Source organism: Chinchilla lanigera, unplaced genomic scaffold (genome assembly GCF_000276665.1).
Source record: "Chinchilla lanigera isolate Chin_1 unplaced genomic scaffold, ChiLan1.0 scaffold00009, whole genome shotgun sequence".
Taxonomy (NCBI): domain Eukaryota; kingdom Metazoa; phylum Chordata; class Mammalia; order Rodentia; family Chinchillidae; genus Chinchilla; species Chinchilla lanigera.
In genome coordinates, this window is record NW_004955410.1 from 10,147,731 (window position 1) to 10,171,194 (window position 23,464).

At 46.0% G+C, this 23,464-nt stretch overlaps 2 protein-coding genes across 6 annotated transcripts in view; both read right to left on the reverse strand.

The window, feature by feature from the left end:
* The window catches only part of LOC102022793 (EF-hand calcium-binding domain-containing protein 10-like), a 9,798-nt gene extending 3,261 nt beyond the window's left edge, over nt 1-6,537 (reverse strand). The window contains exon 1 of the mRNA XM_005377248.2: nt 6,384-6,537. Within this exon, the coding sequence (XP_005377305.1) occupies nt 6,384-6,492 (109 nt within the window). The 5' untranslated portion in view covers nt 6,493-6,537. The remainder of the gene's footprint in view (nt 1-6,383) is intronic.
* Nucleotides 6,538-19,465: 12,928 nt separating this feature from the next.
* Atxn7l1 (ataxin 7-like 1) overlaps nt 19,466-23,464 on the reverse strand; it is a 224,167-nt gene continuing 220,168 nt past the window's right edge. For 3 of the 5 annotated variants that reach the window (XM_005377255.1, XM_013510532.1, XM_005377251.1), the window contains one exon: nt 19,466-22,802. In XM_005377255.1, coding sequence (XP_005377312.1) covers nt 22,761-22,802 — 42 coding nt within the window. In that variant the 3' untranslated portion in view covers nt 19,466-22,760. The remainder of the gene's footprint in view (nt 22,803-23,464) is intronic. The other 2 variants (XM_005377256.1, XM_013510529.1) reach the window with 1 other exon arrangement.

Here is a 23,464-nt window from a genome sequence, read left to right on the forward strand (position 1 = left end):
ATTTTCTTATTCACTGATGGACATTTAGGTCCATGATATATTTTGGCTACTATAAATAATACATGGGAGTAAAGATAGTCTCTGACATACAGGTTTTATTTCCTTTGGATATATGCCTAGTAGTAGGATTGCTGGATTTTGTTTTGTTTCTTGAGACAGTGTCTCACTATGTGGTTCAGGTTGCCCTTAAACTCACTATGTAGCCTAGGCTGGCCTGGAATTCAAGACAATCCTCCTGCTTCTGCCTTCCGAGTGCTGGGGTTACGGGTGTGCACCACCACGCCCAGCTGCTCATCTTTTTATTTTATTTTATTTTTTCTTTGTTGTGTTTTTTTTTGGTTTTTCTCCGGTACCGGGAACCGAACTCACAACCTTGCGCTTGCCAGGCAGGCGCTTTTGCTGCTGAGCTAAATCCCCAGCCCCTGCTCATCTTTTTAATAACAGCCATTCTAACAAGTGAGATGTGGTACCTCATGATGGTTTGCATTTGCATTCCCTCATGATTAGTGATGTTGAGCTTTTTCATATAACTCTTTTCCGTTTGTATTTCTTTTTTTTTTGGTACCAGGAATTGAACTCAGGACCTTGCATTTGCCAGGCAGGGGCTGTGCCACTCACTGAGCTATACCCACGGTCTTCCATTTGTATTTCTTTTGAGATGTCTTTCAAGTCTTTTGTCTTTTTTTTTTTCTCTTTTTTCATAGTGCTGGAGGTTGAATCCCATTCTTTGCCCATTTTAAATACTGGGTTATTTGCCTTCTTACTGTCAAATTCCTTATATATTTTGGACATTAACTTTATCAGACGTGGCACAGTAACTATGTATTTATGGAGTATGCTGTGACATTTCAATACATATATGTTCTGTGTAATAATCAGATCAGGGTAACTGGCATATCTACCACATACAGTAGGACATTTATCAATCCCTTGTGTTGGGAACACTGAAAACTCTACTATTTTGAAATATTCAATTAATTTGTCAGCCCCAGATATCTTACTGTACTAACCAATTAGAAGTTATCTCTTCTGTCCAACTGTACCCCTTAGGCCCTCCATCTTTTCAATCCTTAGGGTTTATGTGTTAAAACTGGAATTATACAAACTTCCAAATCTAATGTGGTACCTTCTTTGTACAAATTTTAATAGAGTTGGCAACGAATATGATACTGAAGGCAATCACACAACTTATGAAGTCTTCTGTTCTTCCTGAACTACATATCAAAGTCAGAAATGGAAAAAAATGCAAAGTTTGAACTTCCACTCATTACATTCCTTTTTAAGGCTCAGATACATAATGCCAAGGGGAACTCGATGTGCTACTTTGATGAAAATGTAAACCAAGTATATTGCTGTGTATGTTTTAGACTGCAGGAGATATTTGTTTAACATTTATAAATTATACTCTACCTGCTTTTAAAAAATGTTTTGAAAATATAGCATCAGAAATATATTTAAGAAAGATACTACCTTTTTAAAGCATGAAAGAACCAAATGTTACTAATTACCTGTGTTATACAAATATCAGCTGATAATGACAATCAGTTCTTCAAGGGTGACAAAATTCAAGTTCAGCATCTTAACAATAATAGTTAATATTTAGCTGGCTGTTGTGACTCATGCCTGTAATCCCAGCACCCAGGAGACTGAGGCAGGAGGATCTCTGTGAGTTTCAAGTCAGCCTGGGCTGCATAAGGAGACCCTGTGTCAAATACCAGTAACAACAACAACAAAAAAAACAACCACCACGAAAAGAAAAACGTAACTAGTATATATTGTCCTCCTACTGTAAGTGTGGTATTGTGCCAAGGATTTTCTATGGATTACTTCATGTACAAGGCCACATGGCCAGTGCAGATCGGCAGTGAGCTTCTAGTGCTCACAGACTTTCCCACACTGCAACTCAATTGCAGGACACATCTTCAGTTGCCAAATCGACTTGGCTGTGATGTTCCCTGGTGCATCGCCTCAGCAGCTCCCAAATGCACCTTATCCTTCCATACCCACAGTCGCATCTCTCATCAGGACCACTAGAATCGCCACCTTTTAAATTTTTTTTCTAATTTTATTACAGCCATTCCCTAAAAATCCATATTTCTTATGTGTAGCACAGAACTGTCGCTGAGAAGTATCTAGCCAGCAAACTATTCTACTCCCAGTATGAGTATATTTCTTCCCTAGGGCCAAGTTTTCCTATTGGCTGACTTCAGGACAGGCCAGCTTTTACTACTAAATGATTTATGAAGACCTGCGGGGCTCCAGAGCTCTTGGGATGCAGGAATGAGAAGAGGTGACGGTGGCCTTTTTCCTCCATAGGAATAGCCCAAGCAAGCTGCCTTGTTTCATTTTCTGCAATTCCCGTACAGTTCCAAGGTTTTCAACCTGAGACACATGTCATGATGCCCAGGACTTCGCAAAGACACAAGATAAAGACAGTGGCTCTTTCTAACAATCAGCCGCACTCTGGTGAGTAACAGGACACATTTATATCAAGAAATGGGAGTATCTGAAGAAGAACGAAACTCATGTTTTGGGACAGGACAAGCAACTTGTTATACCGCATTGGACTAACACTGCAGACACTGAAAGTTCCCTTTCCTCTGTCCTCGGGGCGCCTGGCAGGAGGCCTGAGAAGCAGTGCGCACACACTCTGTGCCAGCCTAAGCCCACCGCCGCCTCCCCTCCTCCTAGCCAGCCCTTGGTCCCTCGCTGTGGTTGCCCTGCCCTGCCTTCGAAGCCTGGGAAGATGTTTCCAGGACTTCACATCATTAATGTGGTAACAACATCTCAGCTTTTCAAACTGATAAGCGAAATACCCTCGCGACAGCTTTTATGTTATTGATGTGTGATGACTCCGACTTCCTGTCTGCTCTTTTGCTACAGAGAATTTTGTGTTTATCTGTTCAGATTCTCTTTTCCCCTGCTGTGCCTTCAGCTATAAGAAAGATTTTTGTTTTTGCCAGATGGATTTAAAGCTTTTGGTGTTGAAGAAAAGCAAGGGATTGCTGACAAGTTAAATTGACTGACATGACGAAGAGCTAAGAGTAAAAAGCAAGAAAGGAAATGGGAGACAGAAGAGCTGGACCAGCTGCGCTGCTGAGTGGGAACTGGGCACGCTCTGTGCTGCCCTGCGTAATGCAGCTGGGAAGCCAGAGGGAGAGGCTGTGGAGTGGTTTTGCTGTGGATTAGGACTTTGCAGCTCTTCTTTGATTCCCTTCTAATTACTCTTGATCACTGGAATGTCTGTGCTTTTTTTGAATGCAATTCTGTGTGGAGACTGAGATGGCCTCAGTATCATACATGAAGGCCTATCTTGTTATACACATGTACACAGTACATATAGCCATATAGGTACACACATACATCATATGAATTATATTACAACAGCAAGCAGAAACACTGAAATGCTGCCCAGGATTTGGAGGCAGATTTATTTACGTCTAGGAGTACTGACCGGGATCCCTCCCAAAATATCAGGCCCTGACCTCTGGTGGTCCGGGGCTTATATGGGATAAGCAAGCAGGAAGTACAGAGGCAGAAGGGCTTGTCAGTTGGGGATTGGCTTATACAATGTGCATCACAGTGGCCAGCTGTTCCTAAGAGACAGGAGCAACAGGAACTGGAACAGGAACTATTTCCTGGGCAACTAAGACACTGAAGTATATTGCCTGGGGTGGGGTGGGGTGGGGCATTTTCTGCTGTAGAATAAATTATACAACATCTGACAATATATTAATTATATATTTTACAGCATGTATTACAGATTTTCCCTAAAAAATAGAACTGTTTCAAAGCCGCAGGAGTACATTATCAAGCAGCTAATGAAGGTCTGATAAGTGGGATCATTTATGCAGTGACTCAGAAAGTCCAAAAACATTTTTTCTTTTCTTTTTGTGTTGTTCTGGGGATATGAAAAAGAAGTCGGTTTGCCATTCAGTTGACCCACTGGTTTTTGTGATGTGCCTTTCAGTTTTAACTTGTTTTTGTTATTGATGTCATGTTTAAAATGCCCCTAATTAAAATGATGAAATGTCCCAGTTTCCCTGAGACAAACCTAGTTTACTATGTTTTCTGACATAATTATTAATATCATGTACTTCCACTCAAAATATCCCTGGTTTGGATGATAATCCTACCCATAAAGAACCATTAGTAAGTACAAGAAATGTAAGGAACAGTAATGTTAAAGTGTAAGCTAATAGGGAGCACTGAAATAACCTGACAAATTCTCAAGAAGATCTTCAGCAGCTTCATAAATTGCATTCTTCTGATCAAAATTATCTTACAGCAAGTGGTAAAGAAAACTGAAGAATCAGGCCAAGATGTCCAATAGTCAACTAACAACAATTCCAGAAATAAATAAATTAATTAATTAAATAAATAAGAAAGAAATAACATTTTTTAGTTTTGAAAGGAAACAATCTACATTTAAAGAACCACCAAATACTTAGCACAATAAATTTAAAGCAACAAATCAACAAAACTATTCCAAGGCATATAGGTATTTAGAACATCAGGGATACAATAAAAAAAAAAAAAAAAAAAAATACTAGGGCCGGGAATATAACTCAGTAGCACAGTGCCTGCCTGGCAAGCACAAGGTCCTGAGTTTGATTCTTGGTATAAAAAAAAAAAAAAAAAACAAACTAAAAAATTTCCAGAGAGAGCTGGGCATGGTGGTGCACCCCTGTAATCCCAGCACTCAGGAGGCTGAGGCAGGAGGATCTTTGCAAGTTTGAGACCAGCCTGGGCTACAAAGTGAGCTCAAGCCCAGCTTGAACTGCATAGCAAGACCCTGTCTCAAAGACACAGAAAACATTTTTTCCAGAGAGAAAAAAACATATGCAGATCAAGAATTGGATGATGTCTATAATCCCAGCTACTCAAAGGGCTGAGGCAGGAAAGGAAGGAGGAGGGAAAGGAGAGGGGGAAAGGGAGAGTGGAGAGAGAGATGGGGAGAGAGAGAGGGAAGGAGGGCAGGCAGGCAGGCCATAGCTCAGTGGTAGAATGCTTGCCTAGCATGTACAAGACCGTGGGCTCAATCAACAGTACAAGAAAAAAAAACAAACCATGGAACCTGAGGACATATGACTGAACTTCTTAGAGCACCTCCAGAAGTCAGTACAATATACAATCGGGTTGGCATTTTGGGCACTCCATGCGGGGCTGCAAGTTCTGACTGTGCATCCCGTGGAGGACATACAACTTTTTTTTTTGGAGACAGGGTCTCGCTATACAGTTCAGGCTGGCCTTGAACTCACTATGTAGCTTAGGCTAGCCTTGAACTCACAGAGATGCTCTTGTTTCAACCTCCCAAATACCGGGATTACACACATGAACCACCACGCGTAGCTGTAAGCATTCTCACCGCAATACAACTTCTTTCTTGACTGGTTTGGCTGTGTTCTGTTTTGTTATAGTGAGGACTGAATCCGGAGCCTTCTCACTAAGCTACATCCCCAGCTCTTTAAAACAATTTTTTTTTAAAAAAAATTTTGAGTCAGGGTCTCATTAAATCGCTAAGTATCCCAGGTGGGGCTAGACTTGCCAATCCTCCTGCTTCAACCTCCTAGAGGAGTGGGATTACAGCTATGCACCACCACACCTCGTTTAACATAACTTCTTGGTCCTACACCAAACAAAAAGTATGAAATGATTCAAACTCTGTAAGAGATCACTTGTATAAAAATGTCAGGGAAAGCCAGCCGTGGTGGCGCATGCCTGTAATCCCAGCACTGCAGGTTGAGGCAGGATGATCATCACGAGTTCGAGACCAGCCTGAGCTACAAAGTGAGCTCAAGGCCAGCTTGAACTGCATAGCAAGACCTTGTCTCAAAACAACAACAACAACAAAAAAGTTAGGAAAAGCTTCTCAACAACGTCCTTCTAGCTCAGCCTATCAATTTTGTACCCTTACTAAATTAAAAACTCGTTGTAAGATTTGCATTGGAAATACTGTTGCTTGGCAGGCATAAAGCTGATTTATATATTATTTAATCTTCTCCACATTCCCAGAATTGCAGCATATAATGATTACGTTTATCGCGAGGAGTTGGTAAAAGGCCATAACCCATCTTATTATTATTGTTCCCATTTCCCAGAGGAAGGGATGAAGTTTAAACCCCCCAGTACTAAGGGGTGGGCAGGAGCCAGGGTGCCGGCCACTCTCTCAGCCCCAGCCCCTCGCTCCTGGCCAGCGGCGGCACAGAGGGGTCGCGCTATGGTGTTGGCTCCATTGACAGTCACCGGGTCGCAAAGCAGCCGCAGCGCTCAGGCAGCCTGGGGCGGCGACACGACGTGTGGAGGAGCGGCTACTCGCGAGCGAGGCGGGGCAGCGTGGGGAACTTTCTAGCACAGAGACAATTAACAGGCAAGACACTTACGAGGCCGAACAAAGAGGAGGACGCTGGTGAGGTGGTTCAGCAGGTCCATGATCCGGTGTTTTTCCAAATAATCCCTGGCTTGAAGCTCCCTACTCTCCACCGACTCCATAGCTCAGCGTCCTGGCCGTTGCTAGGCGACCAGGCAGCGTCCAGCGCTCGATTCCGCCCCCGCCCGCCGGCGTGGTCACGTGACCGTCTCCGGCGCCGTCCCTGAGCCCGCGGTTCTCAGCTCCTCGCTGGCTTCGGTGCTGGGGGCAGGGCTGGGGGGCCTTTCCCGCGTCTTCTCCAGCGCGTCGCTCACTACATGCTGATCCAGTGGTGAGGCTTGAAGTGCTAGTCACCCGCAGTGAACTGCTCGAAGAACTTGCGTAATTCTGGGGTGCCGAGTGGAGAGTCCCAAAGGGCGCTGTTGGTGTGAGCGGCGCTGGCCCCGGCCCGGAAGGTCTCAGCCGGTTGGCTGCGGAGCTTCAGACTCTACTGCTGTACTACACTGCCTGGAGACTGTTTTGTTGCTTTTTACTTTCCTTTTAAAAATTTTTATTTTCACCAGTACATTCCTCGTGGGGAGTTAGTACGGGTACATAACACATCTTTTCATTTCCCTACCCCCTCCCTCGCTGCCCCTCCCCCTCCCTCCATCTCTCGGTTCCCCTCCCATTTGCAAAAGATCTGTCTCCTTATTTCTTATTGTCTTTAATTTTGCTCTTTATTTATATTTTGGTTTTTTCATATAAGAAAAGCCAGGCAATACTTAAGCTTGTGTGTCTGATATATTTCATGTAACATTATGGTGTCCAGGTGCATGCATTTTTCCCTCAAACTAAAGTTTATCCTTTAATGCAAAGTAGTACTCTACTGTGTATAAGTACCACATTTTCTTTCATCTGTTGATGCACATATAGACCACTTCCAAGAGTTAGCGCTTATGCTGCTATAAACTTGGGTATGCATGTTATCAGTGTAATGTGTCTTTTAATTCTATTGGAAAGATACCTAGAAGGGGAAGAGCAGGGTCTAATGGAATTTCTAGATTTTTGTTTATTTTGTTTTGGGTTTCACTATGTAGCCCAGACTGGCCTGTCAAACTCATGGCGATCCTCCTGCTTCAGCCTCCCAAATGCTAGGATTATAGGTGTGCACCACCACAACCAGCCAGGTTATGATTTTTTTATATAGATTTCATAAAATTTTTAAACCTCACAATTTAATAAAAATAATTTCCCAGCATTTAAAAAACAGAGGGTAATAAGAGGACCTGCAGCATCAATGCCAGGAGGTGGAACCACATCTGAAATAGAAAGTAGCCAAGGCGGAGGACATAGTGGGGACTAGATCTGCCGTGAGATTGCAAGCTAGAAAAGTCCTCTTTGGATGAGTGACCCGAGTACCTGGGAGAGCTAGGTGCTTAGTTAACGACCGGCTCCCTGGTATTCCCTGAGCAATGAGGAGGGTGACTTCTCATTCTCAAATTCCGGAGGAGGTGTTCCACGAAGGGAAGGTGCCTGCTCTGTAAGGCTGGCCTGGGTTTGTGAAACGGGGTCTCCTCTAAGAGTATGGGGGGCAGTACTTGGCTGCTTTTCAGCCAAGTTGATAAAAATCCCCCGGATCCTTTGTAAGCAGATATGGGAGCTACACGGGCAAGGGCATGTCGGCTCATCTCTGTCATTCGAACCTCTCTCACAGAGGCATGGCTGACAATCTGCGTGACCTGGTGACACAGCTAAATGGAACCTGGGGAACCCTTACCCCGCGTTCCTCATGGACTCCAGGAGAGTTTGAGAAGCACTGGCGAGGGTATTACTCTTCAGAGATTTTGGGTCCTCCGCTCTGGGGACTTGCTGAATGTCCCCTGGTGGGAGGGACAGAGAAGCACCATCAGGAAAGCCTTCACCTTATGCACATGACCCTTCAGGTTGACCAAATGGCCTGGGAAGGGGACTGTGGCCCTTCCTGGAGGTCAGTGCATCAAGGGCCAGATGCAGGCCACAGGGGTGAGAAACGGGGGGAGCCTGTGAAGGGGACAGGGACCTGGGGAGAGGTCCCAAGTCACACAGTAAAGGAGGCCTGGTTTGCAGTGTTTTGCCCAGGTGTCCTTTGACGGGCCCAAGCTGGTGTGTGGGGAAAGCTAAGGGAACAGAAGCAACCTTCCTTCGTGCGGGAGGCCAGGTTGGCCTGGTCCGCTTCACCTCACTGCCCTTCAGGCGTCAGCCCCTAACGAACAGCACTGCCCGCTGTGCTGCAGAACCTGCAGTAGCCCTGGCGCTGCTGTCCGCTGTCAGCTAGGTTCCTCGGTCTCCCGAGCCAGGCTAAGGAGAGTGCAAGGGCCCTGCGCACATCTTCCCCAGGTGCTGGTTGTTTCTGTCCCTACAAATCTGCGTGCCTTTTGTCCCTGAAGGAAGGACCTGGCCTGCTCTCTCTCACGGGTCTGGGACACTGCCCTGAATCTCCACTGCCCCGGAAAATCCCGTTAAAGTGTCCAGATGCCACCTAGTGGAGTCCAGTGTTTCTCTGTCACTGCTGGGCTTCACTCTCCACTCCAGGGCGTCTTGCTGGACTCCCCTCTTCCACCTCGTCCTCCCTCTTTCCAGTGTTCCAAAGCCTAGTGGTGGTTGGCAGAGAGTAACTCTGTACAGAAGGTGGGCACGCAGGATGCTCAGCTAGGGGTGCACAGTGCCGGTCCATCGGGAAGCACGGATGCTAGGTGCCCACTGCGCGCCTCGAACAGTGAATCTCTTATGATGGAGCCTGGACCCTAGGGGCTTCGTTGCTACTGCTGCTTTAACAGCTTTATTGAAGTATAATTAATATTTAATATACTGCACTTTTGCAAGTGTATTGTTTGATACGCTTTGATGTATGTATGGAGCCAGGGAAAGCACAGCAAGATAATGAACACAGCCATCCCTAACCTTGCTTCCCCCTCCATCCCAGGCAGCCAAGCATGGCTCTCCATGACTGCACGTTAGCTTGCTGTTTGTGGCATTTTACATAATTGGAATACTGTTGTTGGTATCTGAAGTTGGTTATATAATTGGAAACATATAGTATGTACTCTTTTGGCCTGGCTTTTTCCAGGCCAACATCATTTTTTTTTTTTTTTTTTGAGATTCACTTGTGTTACTACATATATCAATATTTCATTTTTAAAAAATTTCCTTGGTTGTTATTGGTGAATAGTATTCTGTTCTGTGAATGTACCACAGTCTGATGTCCATTCATCTGTTGCTGGACTTTGAAGTTGTTTCAGTTTGGGGCTATTACAAATAAAGCTGCTAAAGCTGGGCGTGGTGGTGCAAGCCTGTAATTCCAGCACTGGGGAGGCTGAAGCAGGAGGATCTTTGAGAGTTCAAGGCCAGCCTGGGCTACAAAGTGAACTCAAGGCCAGCCTGAACTGTAGAGTGAGATCCTCTCTCAAAAACACCCAAAAAAACAAAACAAACAAAGCTGCTATGAACATTCATGTAAAGATCTTCTTTGCTTTTTTTTTTTTTTTCAGACAGGCTCTCACTGTGTTGTTTAGAATGGTTTGGAACTCACTATGTAGCCCAGGCTGGTCTTGAAGTCACAGCTATCCTCATTGCTTCAGTCTTCTGAGTGTTGGGATTGCAGGTGTATGAAGGTATTTAAAGTCCCCTACATGATTCTAGGGGACAGCTGAACTGAGACCTGCATGGCAGCAACTGCGTGGGCTGCGTTGGGGGCTGGGAAGGATGGGTCAGGGTTCACCCTGTCTGGGAAGGCCCAGCTCATGCTTGGTACAGATTAGTGTCATTCTCACCCAGTATTCACTGGCTCCTGGTGAGCCTTTGTGCATGTGTCTGCCCATCTGTCCCCAGAAAGTCATAAATTTGTTCTGGGCTAGAAAGTCCAGGGCTGTGTCAGCTACCACAATTTATTACCACTCCCTGGATGTTCTAAAGCACAGAGTATCAACCATCCTGGCTGAGCAGGAAACTCATAGTGATAAACACCCTAGTAAGTCGGAACATTTGTTCACCCTATTCCTGAACCACTAGCATAAAAAGCTTGGGCTTTGGCATCAGGTCATCTTGTCACTCTGACTGTCAACCCTGGAGTTATAGCTCAGAGTGTGGGGGGGCGCCAGGGGAGCAAGTGTGCAAAGGGCAGAGTGGAAGACTTGAGTGGCAGAAGAGACAGCGGCTGATCTCCTCCCTGTGTTCCATTTCAGGCAGGAACAAGTCAGAGACGCTTCAGCTTGGTTGCTATGCAGGAGAAGGGGCTTGGGATGCAGCTCTGTGGTAGAATGCTTTTGAGTGTTGGGATTACACATGGATGAGGCTCTGGTTTGATTCTCAGTGCTGGAAAAAAATATGGAGGGGAAAAAAATAAAAGGGCAATTTTTCTGAGAAAATAGTGGGGCAAGGTAGTAGAGTAGTACAGTGGCGTCTGGAACCAAACTTTATCACATCAAACCTGTTTTCCTATTGACCATTAATAATTGGATGACCTCGGACAAACACTTGAATTCTCTGGCTTGACTTCCTCAAGGATACGATGGGGAGAGAATGTACCTACCTCATGGGGAATGTCTTGAGGACTGAATGAACTAATAATATATGCAAAGCTCTTCAAATGGCGCTACATTTGCGCTGTTTGTTGCTAAGGAAAAAAGTGTGACTCAATAGAGTCTCAGTAGCCTCTGTCCCTAGATTGTGCCGCTTGGTTTCCTGTGAAAGTTATTGGGTGGGGAAGGCTACTGCATTTCAGGTTTCACACTGCACCTTCTAAAAACCACAGACTCCGGGGAAGAAGGGAAGGTAATAATTATATGTGTAACATCTTAGGTGAATTATAAGGGAGACAGAAAGTTTGGAACTTAAACATTTCATTATCGCTAGGTTGTTTTATTGGTGAGCAGCATTTTTAGAGATTTCTTTGGGTCTCATTTTATTTTATTATTATTATTATTTTTTGTTTGTTTTGTTTTTGTTTTTTCTCCGGTACCGGGAACCGAACTCAGGACCTTGCACTTGCCAGGCAAGCGCTTTTGCTGCTGAGCTAAATCCCCAGCCACTCATTTTATTTTTGAAATGTAACAGCACACAGCCTAATAGTGACTCCACATCTGTCTTTGCATGATGTACGGCTCAACAGCATGGTTTTAACTTTAAAACCAGGATTTTACAAGTCTACACAGCTATGTGGAAGACTCTGTGGGGAGCAGCTGAAGCTGGAGATCGATCACACATGTGAGGCTGGAGCAAGGCCAGTCCCGAGAGCAAAGAGTGTGCGAGGTGAGCCGCATGAGAACACTAGGCGCCCGAGGCAAGCCAAGCAAACAGGTTGCTAGGCAGAGGGGTGTCATGTGACATTGACCTGCCAAATATATAAATAAACGTGCTGTAGTCGTTGAGCAGTTCCTTTTCTCCCACCCAGAGAAAGGGCTCCATCTGACCTCAGCTTTCCGCATTCTGACTCTTGTCTTTATTTCTCCAGCATTCCTCTTATCCATTCCTTCCACTGCTCTTCCCTCCACCCCCCACCCCCAGGAATTTTGAGAGCTGTGCCAGACTCGGCAAGGGTCTCAACACTCCTACCTGTCTTTGCCCAGGGGTAACATTCAATATGTGAGGAAGATCCAGAGCTACTCAGAACGTATGTCTCATTCTTCCTGGGCCTAAAAAACCCCAAACAATGCGACATTTTTATGGTGGTTCTGGGGATTGAACCCAGCACACTGTGCAGGCCAGGCAAGCACTCTACAACTGAGCTACGTCCTCAGCCCTGAAGACATTTAAAAACGCTAAATTAACTCCATTTTATAACGCACAAAAGTGTAGAGAATATGAAGGGAGTGGCCACACGCAAAGGAGAGCAGGGGAACTGGGACAAAGGCCCGGCAGCTCCCCTTCCTGGTACATCACTGCTATCTTGCCTGTTAGCCTCTGACATTAAGACACACAACGAGCTGTAGAATAGTTCAGAGCGCTCCATGTGTTCTTCCTTACACTCCTCCTAATGCTGATATCTTACATAGCCACAGCACCTGCAGGGTGACACTGGTCCAATGCTATCAACAGCCCTAGGCCTCACTTGGTTTTCACCTGTTTTTATACTCTTTCCTCCTTTGGCTTGGTTTTTAGGCTACCTCCATACTGCAGGACATCATGTTATACAATGAGCCTTTACTTGGCTCCTACCACACACACTAAATCTGTTTGAACTTTCATTAGGCCCACCAAATTGAAGGCCACCACAAAATTAAGGAATTTGGGCTTCTGAGTTATTTGTACAAAGGATAACTTCAGATCTGCCTATTTACATAGTTTATCTGAGGGAGCCAAAGGCCCTTTCCCAGGAGGCTTCCCAGCTGTGAGATTTGCACAGATGATTTGACCTCTAAGAACTCCACTTCCCAGCTGTGAGATCTGCACAGATGACTTGACCTCTCTAAACTTTGTTTTTCTTGCCTGTAAGAGGGAATGATAATCTCACATATCTCATAGAGGCACTGTAAGGGTTAACTTAGAAAAGATGTGAAACAGGTAACAACAGTGCTACTAGTTGACTGCTACTAGTACTCCTACTGTACTTCCACTACTATTGGTGCCACCGGCACTGTCTTGACTGCGGCCAGGGCAATCCCTGTCCTCTAGCCCTTTTCTGGATGTGAGGGCAGGGCAGGCGTGGCTTGGAGCTGGAGTCTGCTTGGGGCAGCTGCAAGTCTTCAGTCTCCTGGCAGATGGCAGATGGCGAGGTGGAAGGCTATGCTTTCTCACGGCTGGGCCTGTGGCCAGGTGGCACAGAGCCTTGTCTTCCCTGGCTGAAACTGAGAATGCTCTTCCCAAAATAATACTTCTGCACTGGTGTTAGACTGCGGGGGTGTGGTGGGAGCTAGGGGCTTCTGTGGGCTGTCCTGCAACCTAACCAGCCCTGGTGTCACCTTTTACTGTGTGGAGGATGAAACTAGGTTCCAAAGAAACACCTGGAGCACAGCCCGCACGGTGGGGATTGCTTATACATCAAACAGAATTACTCAGAGAGAATTTCTGAAATTCAAGGAGACATCCAGTTTTCTCCAAGACTTTGATTTTTAAAAATCTTGAGACACAGCCTTGCTATGTTGTCATTCAGGCTGGCCTTCAACTTACTATGTAGCCCATGCTGGCCTCAAATTTGCAGTGATCCTCCTGTCTCAGCCTTCCAAGTGCTGGGATTACAGGTGTGCGCCATTACGCCTGGCTGTGTATCCAGTCTTTTGAAGCTTCCACACCCAGAGCCAAACACTACACTGTACATGGTGAACAGGAAGTTATCTCCTTTGGATTTCTCCTTCTCTTCCCCCTTCTTTGCTGAGACTGAACCCATGGCCTCATGCCTGCTAGGCAAGCACCCTACCGCTGAGTTATACCCCCAGCCCCAACTCTCTTGTCTTTCATTATTATTTATGCACCCTCATATTATGCTTCCCTAGATTAAACAAGCCCAAAGCAATAGGTGTAGCTGGTAACAAGTCACGGTCCTGCAGATGGACTTGTGATGAAGAGAGACCACCCCGTGTCTCACACCACCTTCACGCTGACTGAGAGGTAACTTTCTCCTGCTTGGCTGGGCAGTCTTGGGTCCTGAACCTCTGCCTCCCATTTGATTTCTCCAGAAAACCGGCATCTGGTGCAGAGCTGGGAGCCTGGTCAGGGAGGGAGAGTAGCCTCTGGGCTGCATGGGAGATGAAGAATGACCGGGTGGGGGGGGGGGCTCGGGGGGCCTGACTGTCTCAGGTGTGACTTCCAAGCCCCCCTTCCCCTTTCTAACCTGCGGTTCCAACCAGCCTCTGTGGCAGCTGCCGCCTCTGGGAGATGGGGAGGAAACAAGGGGGGCTCCTCCTCGGGATTCTTCTCCAGTCACGTTGTAACTTTCTTCTTCCTGCTAGCACAGTGTTCACTCCAAGTTTACCACGCGCGCGTGTGTGTTTGTGTGTGTGTGTGTGTGTGTGTGTGTGTATTTTCAAACTTTTCTCTTTAAGACTGCACAGAAAGAGGAAGATACCTTAAATATACAACCTGAAAAACACTGTATTCATGATGATTAGACTCGATTAACAAGCTCTTAGGTCAAGAGACAGCCCGTTTCCAGCTCTCCAGAGGCCCCCCTTGTGCCCCGCAAAGCCACGCTTCTGTAAATCAGCGTGTTTGTTTTCAGTTTTAATTCACAAAGTTACTTGGAATGCCAGTTCGTTAATGAAAATGTTAAGCAGTGCCGGGCTCAGCGCGACTGGCAGGAGCATTCTCAGAGCGCGTGCAGGTGAGCTGGGCCTGTAGCACCTCTGTGGGCCCATCCCGCTGCAGAGCAGCCGTCCTGTCTGTGTTGGATGCTGCAGCGACTGTCAAGTTTTTCAGCTGATGGTACTGGACAGACCCAGAGGCCGATTAAAAACTGAAAAGCAAAGACAGGCATGCGTCAGATTCGTTGGGTAGAATCCCCCCAGAACCTCCATTCTCCTTCTTCCCATCCTCTTTATTTCTGCGGGGCTCTGCCTTTGCCCTTTTTAAAGTCTGTGCTGGAATTGTACCCACCCAGCAGGTGTCTGGATTATTGCAGAGCCTGGCAGAGATATGCGGGGGGAGGGAGCAGGTTAGTGATACAACTGGCAGGGAAATCCGCCAGGGAAGTGAGGGAGGCTGGGAGAAAGTGAAAACCTAAGGGAGACTGTCAAAGCTCCTGCGGTAATGGCAGCCTCCACGCTGCTTGTTCCAGTTGCAGAGGAAGCCATTGATTTTGTGATGATGCCTTTGGATTAAAAACTCACTCACATATTTGAAGGTAAAGGGAAAAGCCAGAAAGAATTCCACCCTTTTTTGAATTAAGGGAGCATCCCAGCACCAGTGACCTCGGATGAGACTGTGGTTTGAATTGTCTGGTAACCGCAGCGCCTCCGCGCTGTTGGCAGGCTTCCCAGTTCGGTGCTCTTCCAGTGAAGATCCAGGCTTGTGAGGGACTGGTGCAGGCGTTCAGCGTTTTGCATTGTCCTCACTGACTTTCCCAGTGGAAGGGCTTAGGAAGATGTAAAAGGTGGAAAATAAACATTAAAATACCTTCCTGGGTACTTTGCTCAGAAACAAGGATTCATAAAACCTATTGCTCCAACCAGAGCAGAGAGCAAGAAATATCCCGTGAGGCAAACGGTTACTGCCTCCTGGGGAAAAATCAAAAGCAGGAAAATATTTAAATTCAGTAAAATAAATTATAGAAACCTGAGTAACCAATTAGGAGACAGACAGAATTTTTAAAGATTTTATGGAAAAATTCACAGTGGCTTAGAAGAAAAATCTATGAGTAGAAGTTGTGTATGGTGGCACACACCTGTAATCCCAGCTCTCAGGGAGGCCGGGGCAAGGCGATTGCTAGTTGGAGCCCAGGCTGGGCTACATAGCAATTTAATGAGCCCCTGTCTGGAAAAAAAGGCAGGAAAAGGGCTGGGGATTGTAGCTCAGTGGGGAGGGAAAGCCTGAGGTTTAATGCCCAGAATTGGGGGAAAATAAAAGTCGACAGAGTATATACTTACAGGGAGCAGTGAGGGACAATAGAGAGAGAACTGCCCTGAGGGAGAACAGGGCAGCCATCAGCCAGCTGCATGTTCCTAGTGCCTCATTTAGCCTATGTGAGTCTCAGTTTCCTCAGCTATACAAAGGGGCCTTTAATCAATCAATCAATCAATCAATCAATCTGGTTTTCATATGGATTCTCCAAGCCTCTGGCCATTTTGAAGGCGCCTTCTAAGAGTACTGGACTTGGACAAAATAGAATGCACAGGCCCCTTTCACAATAGGGTTAGAAGTCACCCAGGCCAGTGCCATGGTGGGTGGCGAGTCATAAGCACACTTTAGAGAACAGGTGGACGAAGGCAACTGTTGATGCTAGAAGTGCCACACGGATGTGGCTGTGGATAATCCCATTTACACTTCTACACAAGGCCCACTGTGTGCCAGGCGTCAATTCTGTTTCTCTGGTTGTCTGCTCTGCATATGAGTGAAAATATTCCCTTGGGGCTGAGGCAACATGACAATAAGTTTGCTTTCATTTGCCTAGAATCTCTGTCTCTGTCACCAGTACTGAGCTGCACCTTCAGCCCTTTTTAAATTTTTGATTTTGAGACAGGTGCTAGGTAACTCACTATGAAGCTCAGGTTGGTTGCAAACTTATGACCCTCTTGCCTTAGCCTCCTAGAGCGCTGAGATTCGAGGCCTGCACCACCACACTCAGCTTGCCTGAGATCTCGGGCTCCAAAAGGCTCTATTCTGCTTCTTGGTGTCCTCAAACAGTGTCTAAACTGTCTTCTCCATGTCAGGATCTTTCTTTTATCACAGCTCTCAAAGCGCTCTCAATACTGCCTGGCAATCTGGTTTCTTCAGTAATTATTTCACTCTTTCCTTACTCTTCTCAAACTTCCCTCAGCCTCTCGTGCACATCACGGGGCCTCTCACTCGCTGGGAGGCCTCACCCCTCATCTTCCCACTGTTGAGACTACAAGCGCGTTTCTTCTCCATCACTCTGAGCCCCTCATCCTGCAAAGGCCAGGCAGTGCCTCCCTCTCACCTTCTCAACAACTTTTCTATCTTTCTGATCACCCCTTTCTCCTGCTTCTCCAACCTCTCACTCTTCTGTTACCCCTCCACGATGATATGAACCAATCTGGTCTCTCCTTCTTTGAAAAACAAAATGACAAAACAAACAGAAAAACAACCAAAACCCCAACTACAAAGACGCCCTTGTGTCTTCTAACCTCTTCAGGATTGCCTATGCTTCCTGAATTCCCTTGCTTGGTTTTCATTCAGTCTTCAGAACGCTCCAGTCTGGCTTTGCCATCTCCTCCCCTCAGTCTCCATCACACTTGCATGAAGGTCACTGTAACTTCACAAAAGACATACCCGAGTCCTGAGCCGCAGAACCTGTGAGGAGGACTTTGTTTGGAAAAGAGGGGTGGCAAACACTATGAAGTTAAGCATGGCCAGAGGTCAGCCAGAATTTAGGATGGGCCTTGAGACCCATGTCCTTCGAAGAGAAAGCAGTGGGGCATTTGAGATGCAGGAGCCTTGGGACTCAGGAGAGAAGGCCACGTGACAGTAGAGACAGAGAGGATGGCATGTCTCTATGCCAAGGAACGCCAAAGAATGTAGCAGTCATTAGGACCTAGAAGAGACAAGGAAGGAGTCTCCCCTAAGGCCTCTGGCAGTCTAGAGACATCTGGCCTTCAGCACTGTGAGAGACTAAGTTTTTCTTTCAAGCCTCCAACGTTTCGGCAATTTGTAGGGTGACTCTAGAAAACCAGCAGTCACCCGTGACTGCCATGTTGGGAACCCCAGATGCTGCCGCTCTCATGCTTTGCAGCAGTGTTGGATTCAGCCAACTTCACCTTTCTGGAAGCATCTTCCAGTCCTGGCTTCCAGGGCACCATTTCTTTGTGTTTCATCCTCGGACCCCTTGCCAGCTCTCAGCTTCTACCTAATCTGTGGGTGTCTGCTTGTCTCCTGTTACAGTCTCTCCAGGGACCTGTCCATACCTGTGGCTGTGACACCTGCATCCTCCCCTCAGCGCCCCATGCTGCTGGTCTAAGTGTTGTGCATACCAAGCCTTCTTGACATAACAGCTTAGACCTTTCAGTTGTCTACGGAGCACACATATATGTACAAAACCAAACTCTTTTTTGCCTTTATTTTATGTTGCATTCATTCCTAGGCTGTTTTTCTCTCTCTGGTTTGTCCTGGGACATCCTTTTCTTAGGTGCCGCCTCCCCTTCTGGTTCAGGGACCGTGTGCTCTTGTTCTGCGGGGGCATCTCAGTGCACTGTGAGTGCCATGCACACTTGGGTGCTTTGTTCTCCCGCATGTGCTCACTGACCACCGAACCCACCTCAGCAGAACTCTGCCTTTTCAACAAGCTGCAGCAAACGGGCCACTGACCCTGGGTCCAGTCCCCCAGTGTGGCCCACTGCAACATTACCACTGCAGTGCTGCAGTGGCACACCTTGCTTCTGTGAAGCGACGGCTTTCAGGACAGGTGTAACCTTGATGGCCTGAGAAGTTCCACTGTGCTCTTGAAGTGACTAAGAAGATTTGCATCTCTTAATATTCACGATTCTGTGAGTTTTCTGAGTTCAGGTGAAACCATGATCAGAGATCAGCTCAGGTTGCTTAGATGAAGGACACAAGATAGAGTTCCTGATCTTCATAAAATGCTAAATCGGCCCCACCCGCTCTGCTACTTTGGTTTTTCACATGGGAAGAAACGGCATGCCAATGTCAGTGCCCTCCTGCAACTCATCCCCTAAGCAAGTCTGGCTGATTTAATGTTGAAAATGTATCTTGACCCCATTTACTTCTCTTTGTAGGGACGGTTGCCATCCTGTGACTACGTGGGTATTCTCTCACCGGTCTCAGATCCCCCAGCTGGTTCTCCACACATCCACTTAGCACTTTCAGTAGAGCAGATCACCCACAGCCTCACGGCAGCCCTGTACAGGATCCCTGCGACATGCGCACCGAGTCCAAGCTCAGCAAGGCCTCTTGTGACCCTCACACGCAGCCCTCTCTCGCCCCTGCTGTCCACAATGGGCCCTCTGAGAACTTCCTCATCCCTGGGCCACCTCTGCCTCCAGCCTCTTCTTCAGAGGGGACTCCCAACAGCTCCCTCCTGTACCGCTTCCCTGCCCATTCGACCAGTTTCTCCTGTTACTTTCTTCTTCACGGAACTCACCCTTCCCACCACAGCATTTGCCACAATCAGTAATTGCACATGGGGCTGGCTGTCGATTTGCTCTCTCCCCAGCTGGCTTGCTCCCAGCAAGCAGCTGGCATTGCGTGTTTCCCCTCATTGAGCACAGGGAGCCTAGCTCAGGGGCAGGCCCAGTGGGGAGGATCCACAAATATTTATTTAGTGAATTCTCCACCTTCCCTTCTATCTACTTCCTGTCGTCTCCTGCAAACACATGCTCCAAAGAAAAGGCTCTTCCGGTGAGAAGACCTTCACCCGCAAGGAAATAAAGCAACCCTCAAAATTTCAATTGTATGAAAACCCAAAGACAACGTTTTACAAACATATAAATTATTTTATTTACAAAGCCATGTTACAAAAAAAAAAAAAAGCAAAAAAAAAAATACAATCGCTCACTGGAGAATATTTCCAGGCCTGGTGGCGAACCACTCAGTATCAATAGATACACGTTTGTTCTTTCCTTTTAAAACTGTAAGCCATAGAATTTACTATTTACACCTACTTCAGACATTTATTCTGCTTACAATATCACAGGCATGGAATGGATTCTATCTGATAGTGCTAAGACATAAAGGATACGGGACAAAGAAGGAAAATAGTGTTACAAAATATGGATCGTAGAAAAGAAACCCACTCACAAGTGTGGCATTTGTTTAGAATGATTGGACATGCTTTCTTCAAAATTCTTCTGGAAAAGATTCTAAAATCGGTAGTAGGAAAGGACAAATGAGCAGGTGCAAATTCTTGTCTGTGCAACAACAGTTATTTAATATATCCCATGACTGACCAGCTATGTAAAACCCACAGAGTTTTGTTAAAGTGCCATGGGCCGACAGCATAACAAAATAGAAGGTGTAAATAGAAAATTTCTTTTTTTCCTTTTTTTAAAACAAGAGTTCACTGAGAATCAGCAATAATAGAATATGCTGTATAAACTATTCTCTACAAAGATTGATCAGCGTTATTTACAATTGGTACATTGATACAAAAGAAGGCATACAAGTAATCCAAGTCGCTTTTTTTTTTTTAAATTTTATGGCTGACAGGTCTATGCATTGCGTTATGCTTAACAACCAGAGCTTTCCCGCGCCTCTATGGCTGGCGACAAGTCGGGAGATCTTCAGGAAAATGGGGGTGTGTGCAGTCGAGGGGCTGGGAGAAAAGACCGAGTGGGGTGTGCAGAACCGAAGGACTGAAGATCACCCTAATAATGCGTGATAGGCTGGTCCAGTTGAACTCCGTGAAAACAAACCCAAAGAAAACCTTTTATTTGCATTCCATTTTTTCAAGCTGCAAGTTTTTTTTTTTAATACATCATTATAAAGTAAACCTGTGGTTGATTGCAAAGGAAGAAATACCGTGGGTTTTCCCTTTTTGCTCAGTTTTCCAGAAGTATCCTCACCTTGGTCAGAGCCAGTCTTTTGAGAAAGTAAGCAGCATTTGGTGGGGAGCCTCTGTTATTCCAGCTTCCGACTGGAGACTAGAGCGCAAAAATGTTTAAACCTGTTGAGTAGCTCCTCCGTCCCTGTCGAGACAATATATCTCAGAAGCAGCCACTTAATCTCTCAACCTTTGTTTCCCCTCTCCGAGTTTAAGAGTTTATAAATCAGAGGGTCATTTTGTTGCTGAGATTTTTTTTTGTTTGTTTTTACTCCTGCAAGTTTTACAACTCAAAATAAATTATAAAAAACAATAGACTTCTAAAACCGAACAAGACAAAAATTGTGCAAAAATAACAAAGATATGTACACACTTTTCAGTCTGAAGAAATGTACAATAAAAACATAATTCAAAGAACATTTTAAAAATATAAACATTGCTTAAACTTTCCTAAGTTTCATATTGTTTCTGAAACTATTCTGGTCAGTTAGCTCTGTAATATAGTAAAACATAAATTATTACAAAATTAACACTATAAAATTTTTCTTTAAGAATATCTTCTGAACTTTTTTCCAAAGGGTCTAACCTTGTTTATAATTTCTTAAACATTTGTAAGTCTTAAAATCTGCCTTAACCTTTTAAAAAACAAGCAAACAAACAAAAAGTAACAATCATCCCTTTAATTTGCAGTCTTTTTTTCCCCAAGATTTAAATAAACCAGCATATAAGTGCACTTTTAACACTGTAGAAATAAAAAATGAAATCATCTGAACTAATGTCCTGGTACTTAATATCAACTCCTGATTTAAAAAAAAATCTTCATTTTATATTAAAAAATTTAGTGATCCTATAAGAAACACTGTCAGTGCATTTCCATTGATTCAGATCGCTCCATTTGCCTCCCGTCTTTGTGGATTCCAAGCGCGTGAAACTTAACAGTAGTCTGATCTTTGGGTTGGCGGGACGGGAAAGTAAAGGAGAAGTCAGGGTGGGGATGAGGTGGGTGCCCAGCTGTGAAAGATGCATTCATTTCTGGGTTCAGGGTGGAGCAGATCCTTGTGGTACCTCTGCGATCTATTCTGTCACCCGTTGCACACTGTGAGCCCCGTTCCTGACTGGATTCCCTACCAGAGCTACGTGCCTTTTCTCTCAAAGCTCTAGTGTGAATTGCTTTACAGCGGCACTACTCCGGGCTGTTGTTCAGCTCTTCCAAATGGGTCTTCTTCACCAGGGGTGGCCCGTCCTCAGCCCTGGTGTCTGCGTTGGGCGTCTGAGGATGGAGCGCAAGCTCATCTGTGGTGTGTGGCAATGCTAGTATTTATTCTCACCAGGGGTTCCACACCCAGTCATCCCAGAGGCTTTCCCCAGGCAGCAGCTCTGATCACTACTGCTCCTCTGGGAACGGCCTTTTCCCTGGGATTTCTCCAGCTCTGGCCCACCCAGCAGAATTCGCACACTCACTGCGCCTTGGAAGGGATTCTGCAGAGTGGATTCCGGATAAGTGCAGGCCATCACAGTCGCCTGACTCCTACCATCCTTTAAGGGGCCTTATCCCCCATGCTCTGCTTCCTGCCACCCTCCCACATCGCTCTGCCCCTGCCCCACGCACCACCGGTCAGTTGTGTCAGGCAGATCACATCATTAAATGGCCACTGTTCTCCACTTGGTCTCTAGCATTTGGCTCCAGCCGAGGGGGCCTACCACAGCCTGTTGAGCGCACCCCACCCATCCTCTGCTCTTCTCCCCAGGACGCTGTCTCAGGGGAGCTGGGGACAGCTAGCAACCTCTGATGGCCAATGGGGGACCACTGAGCGGCAGGTGGGGGATGGAAGAGAACGAGCAGGAGAAGACAAGGAAGGAAAAGGGCTTTGTACGCGCGGAAGTTCAAGAGCTTCAGACAGTGTCGACCTGGAACTGACATTCTGCGACCTCCGCCCTCAGGGCCTGAGCAAGATGATGGTGCAGTAGTAGCATCAGGAGCTGGGGTGGCGGACCCCACATTTGGAAGAATGTACAAACATGGCAAATAAAAAAAAAAAAGAAAACACTGGTATTGTTTTCTGTAAATCTCAAGTTCATGTTCTTTTGCCTTTTTCTTCAAAACTAAAAATTGGTCAATTAAGAAAAAAAGAAGAAAGAGAAGAAGAAAGGCCAGAGCACAGGCAGGGCCCAGGAAACAGACTCCCCTGCGCCCACTCCCCTCCCTCCTCCCGCCGCCTGGGGTGGGTCATGACCAGGAACTGGTTTGGAAGTGGCTTCACAGTCTTGTTATGGAAGAGTCCTTATCCTGCCCATTCTGTTTGTGTTCTTCTAGGAAAGAAAAGAAAAACGTTTTCAAAACCATACATTTGGGATGACCCATGAGAATTTAGGGACAGCACCTCAGTTTTTTCCTCTAGAGCAAAAAGGATAACACCACAATTCCCACACACATGGCAAAGGCCTGCTGGGGCAGGCACCAGGGGCTGCATATCCGGTAAAGGTCTCCATGCAAACAGGCATGCCGGCCCCACAGGGGGAGGGAAATCAGAGGCAGATGCCATAGATGTTCACAGAATTCTCCTCCAGGAGAGAGGTCTGGAATAACTGAAGTCTTCACTTCTTGTCTCTATTGGTTCACTTTTTCCTACATAACCTATCTTGTAACATAACATATCCGACATAACCTATAGCGTGGGATTAAACATAGAGGCTTTGGAGATACAGATTTTGGGTTCAAGTAGCTTATTAGTACAGCACTCATCTATATATCAATTAATTAATTAATTAATTTTTGGAGACAGGGTTTCACTGTGTAGTTCAGGCTGGCCTTGACCTCCTGGCAATCTTCCTGCCTCAGCCTCCTGAGTCCTGGGATTACAGGTGTGCACTATCATGCCTGGCCCTCCTGTATCATCTGAGTATGATCCAGGATGCTACCAGTTTGTATGCACACACAGCCCACACATGTAATGTATGCAAAGGGCTTCCCA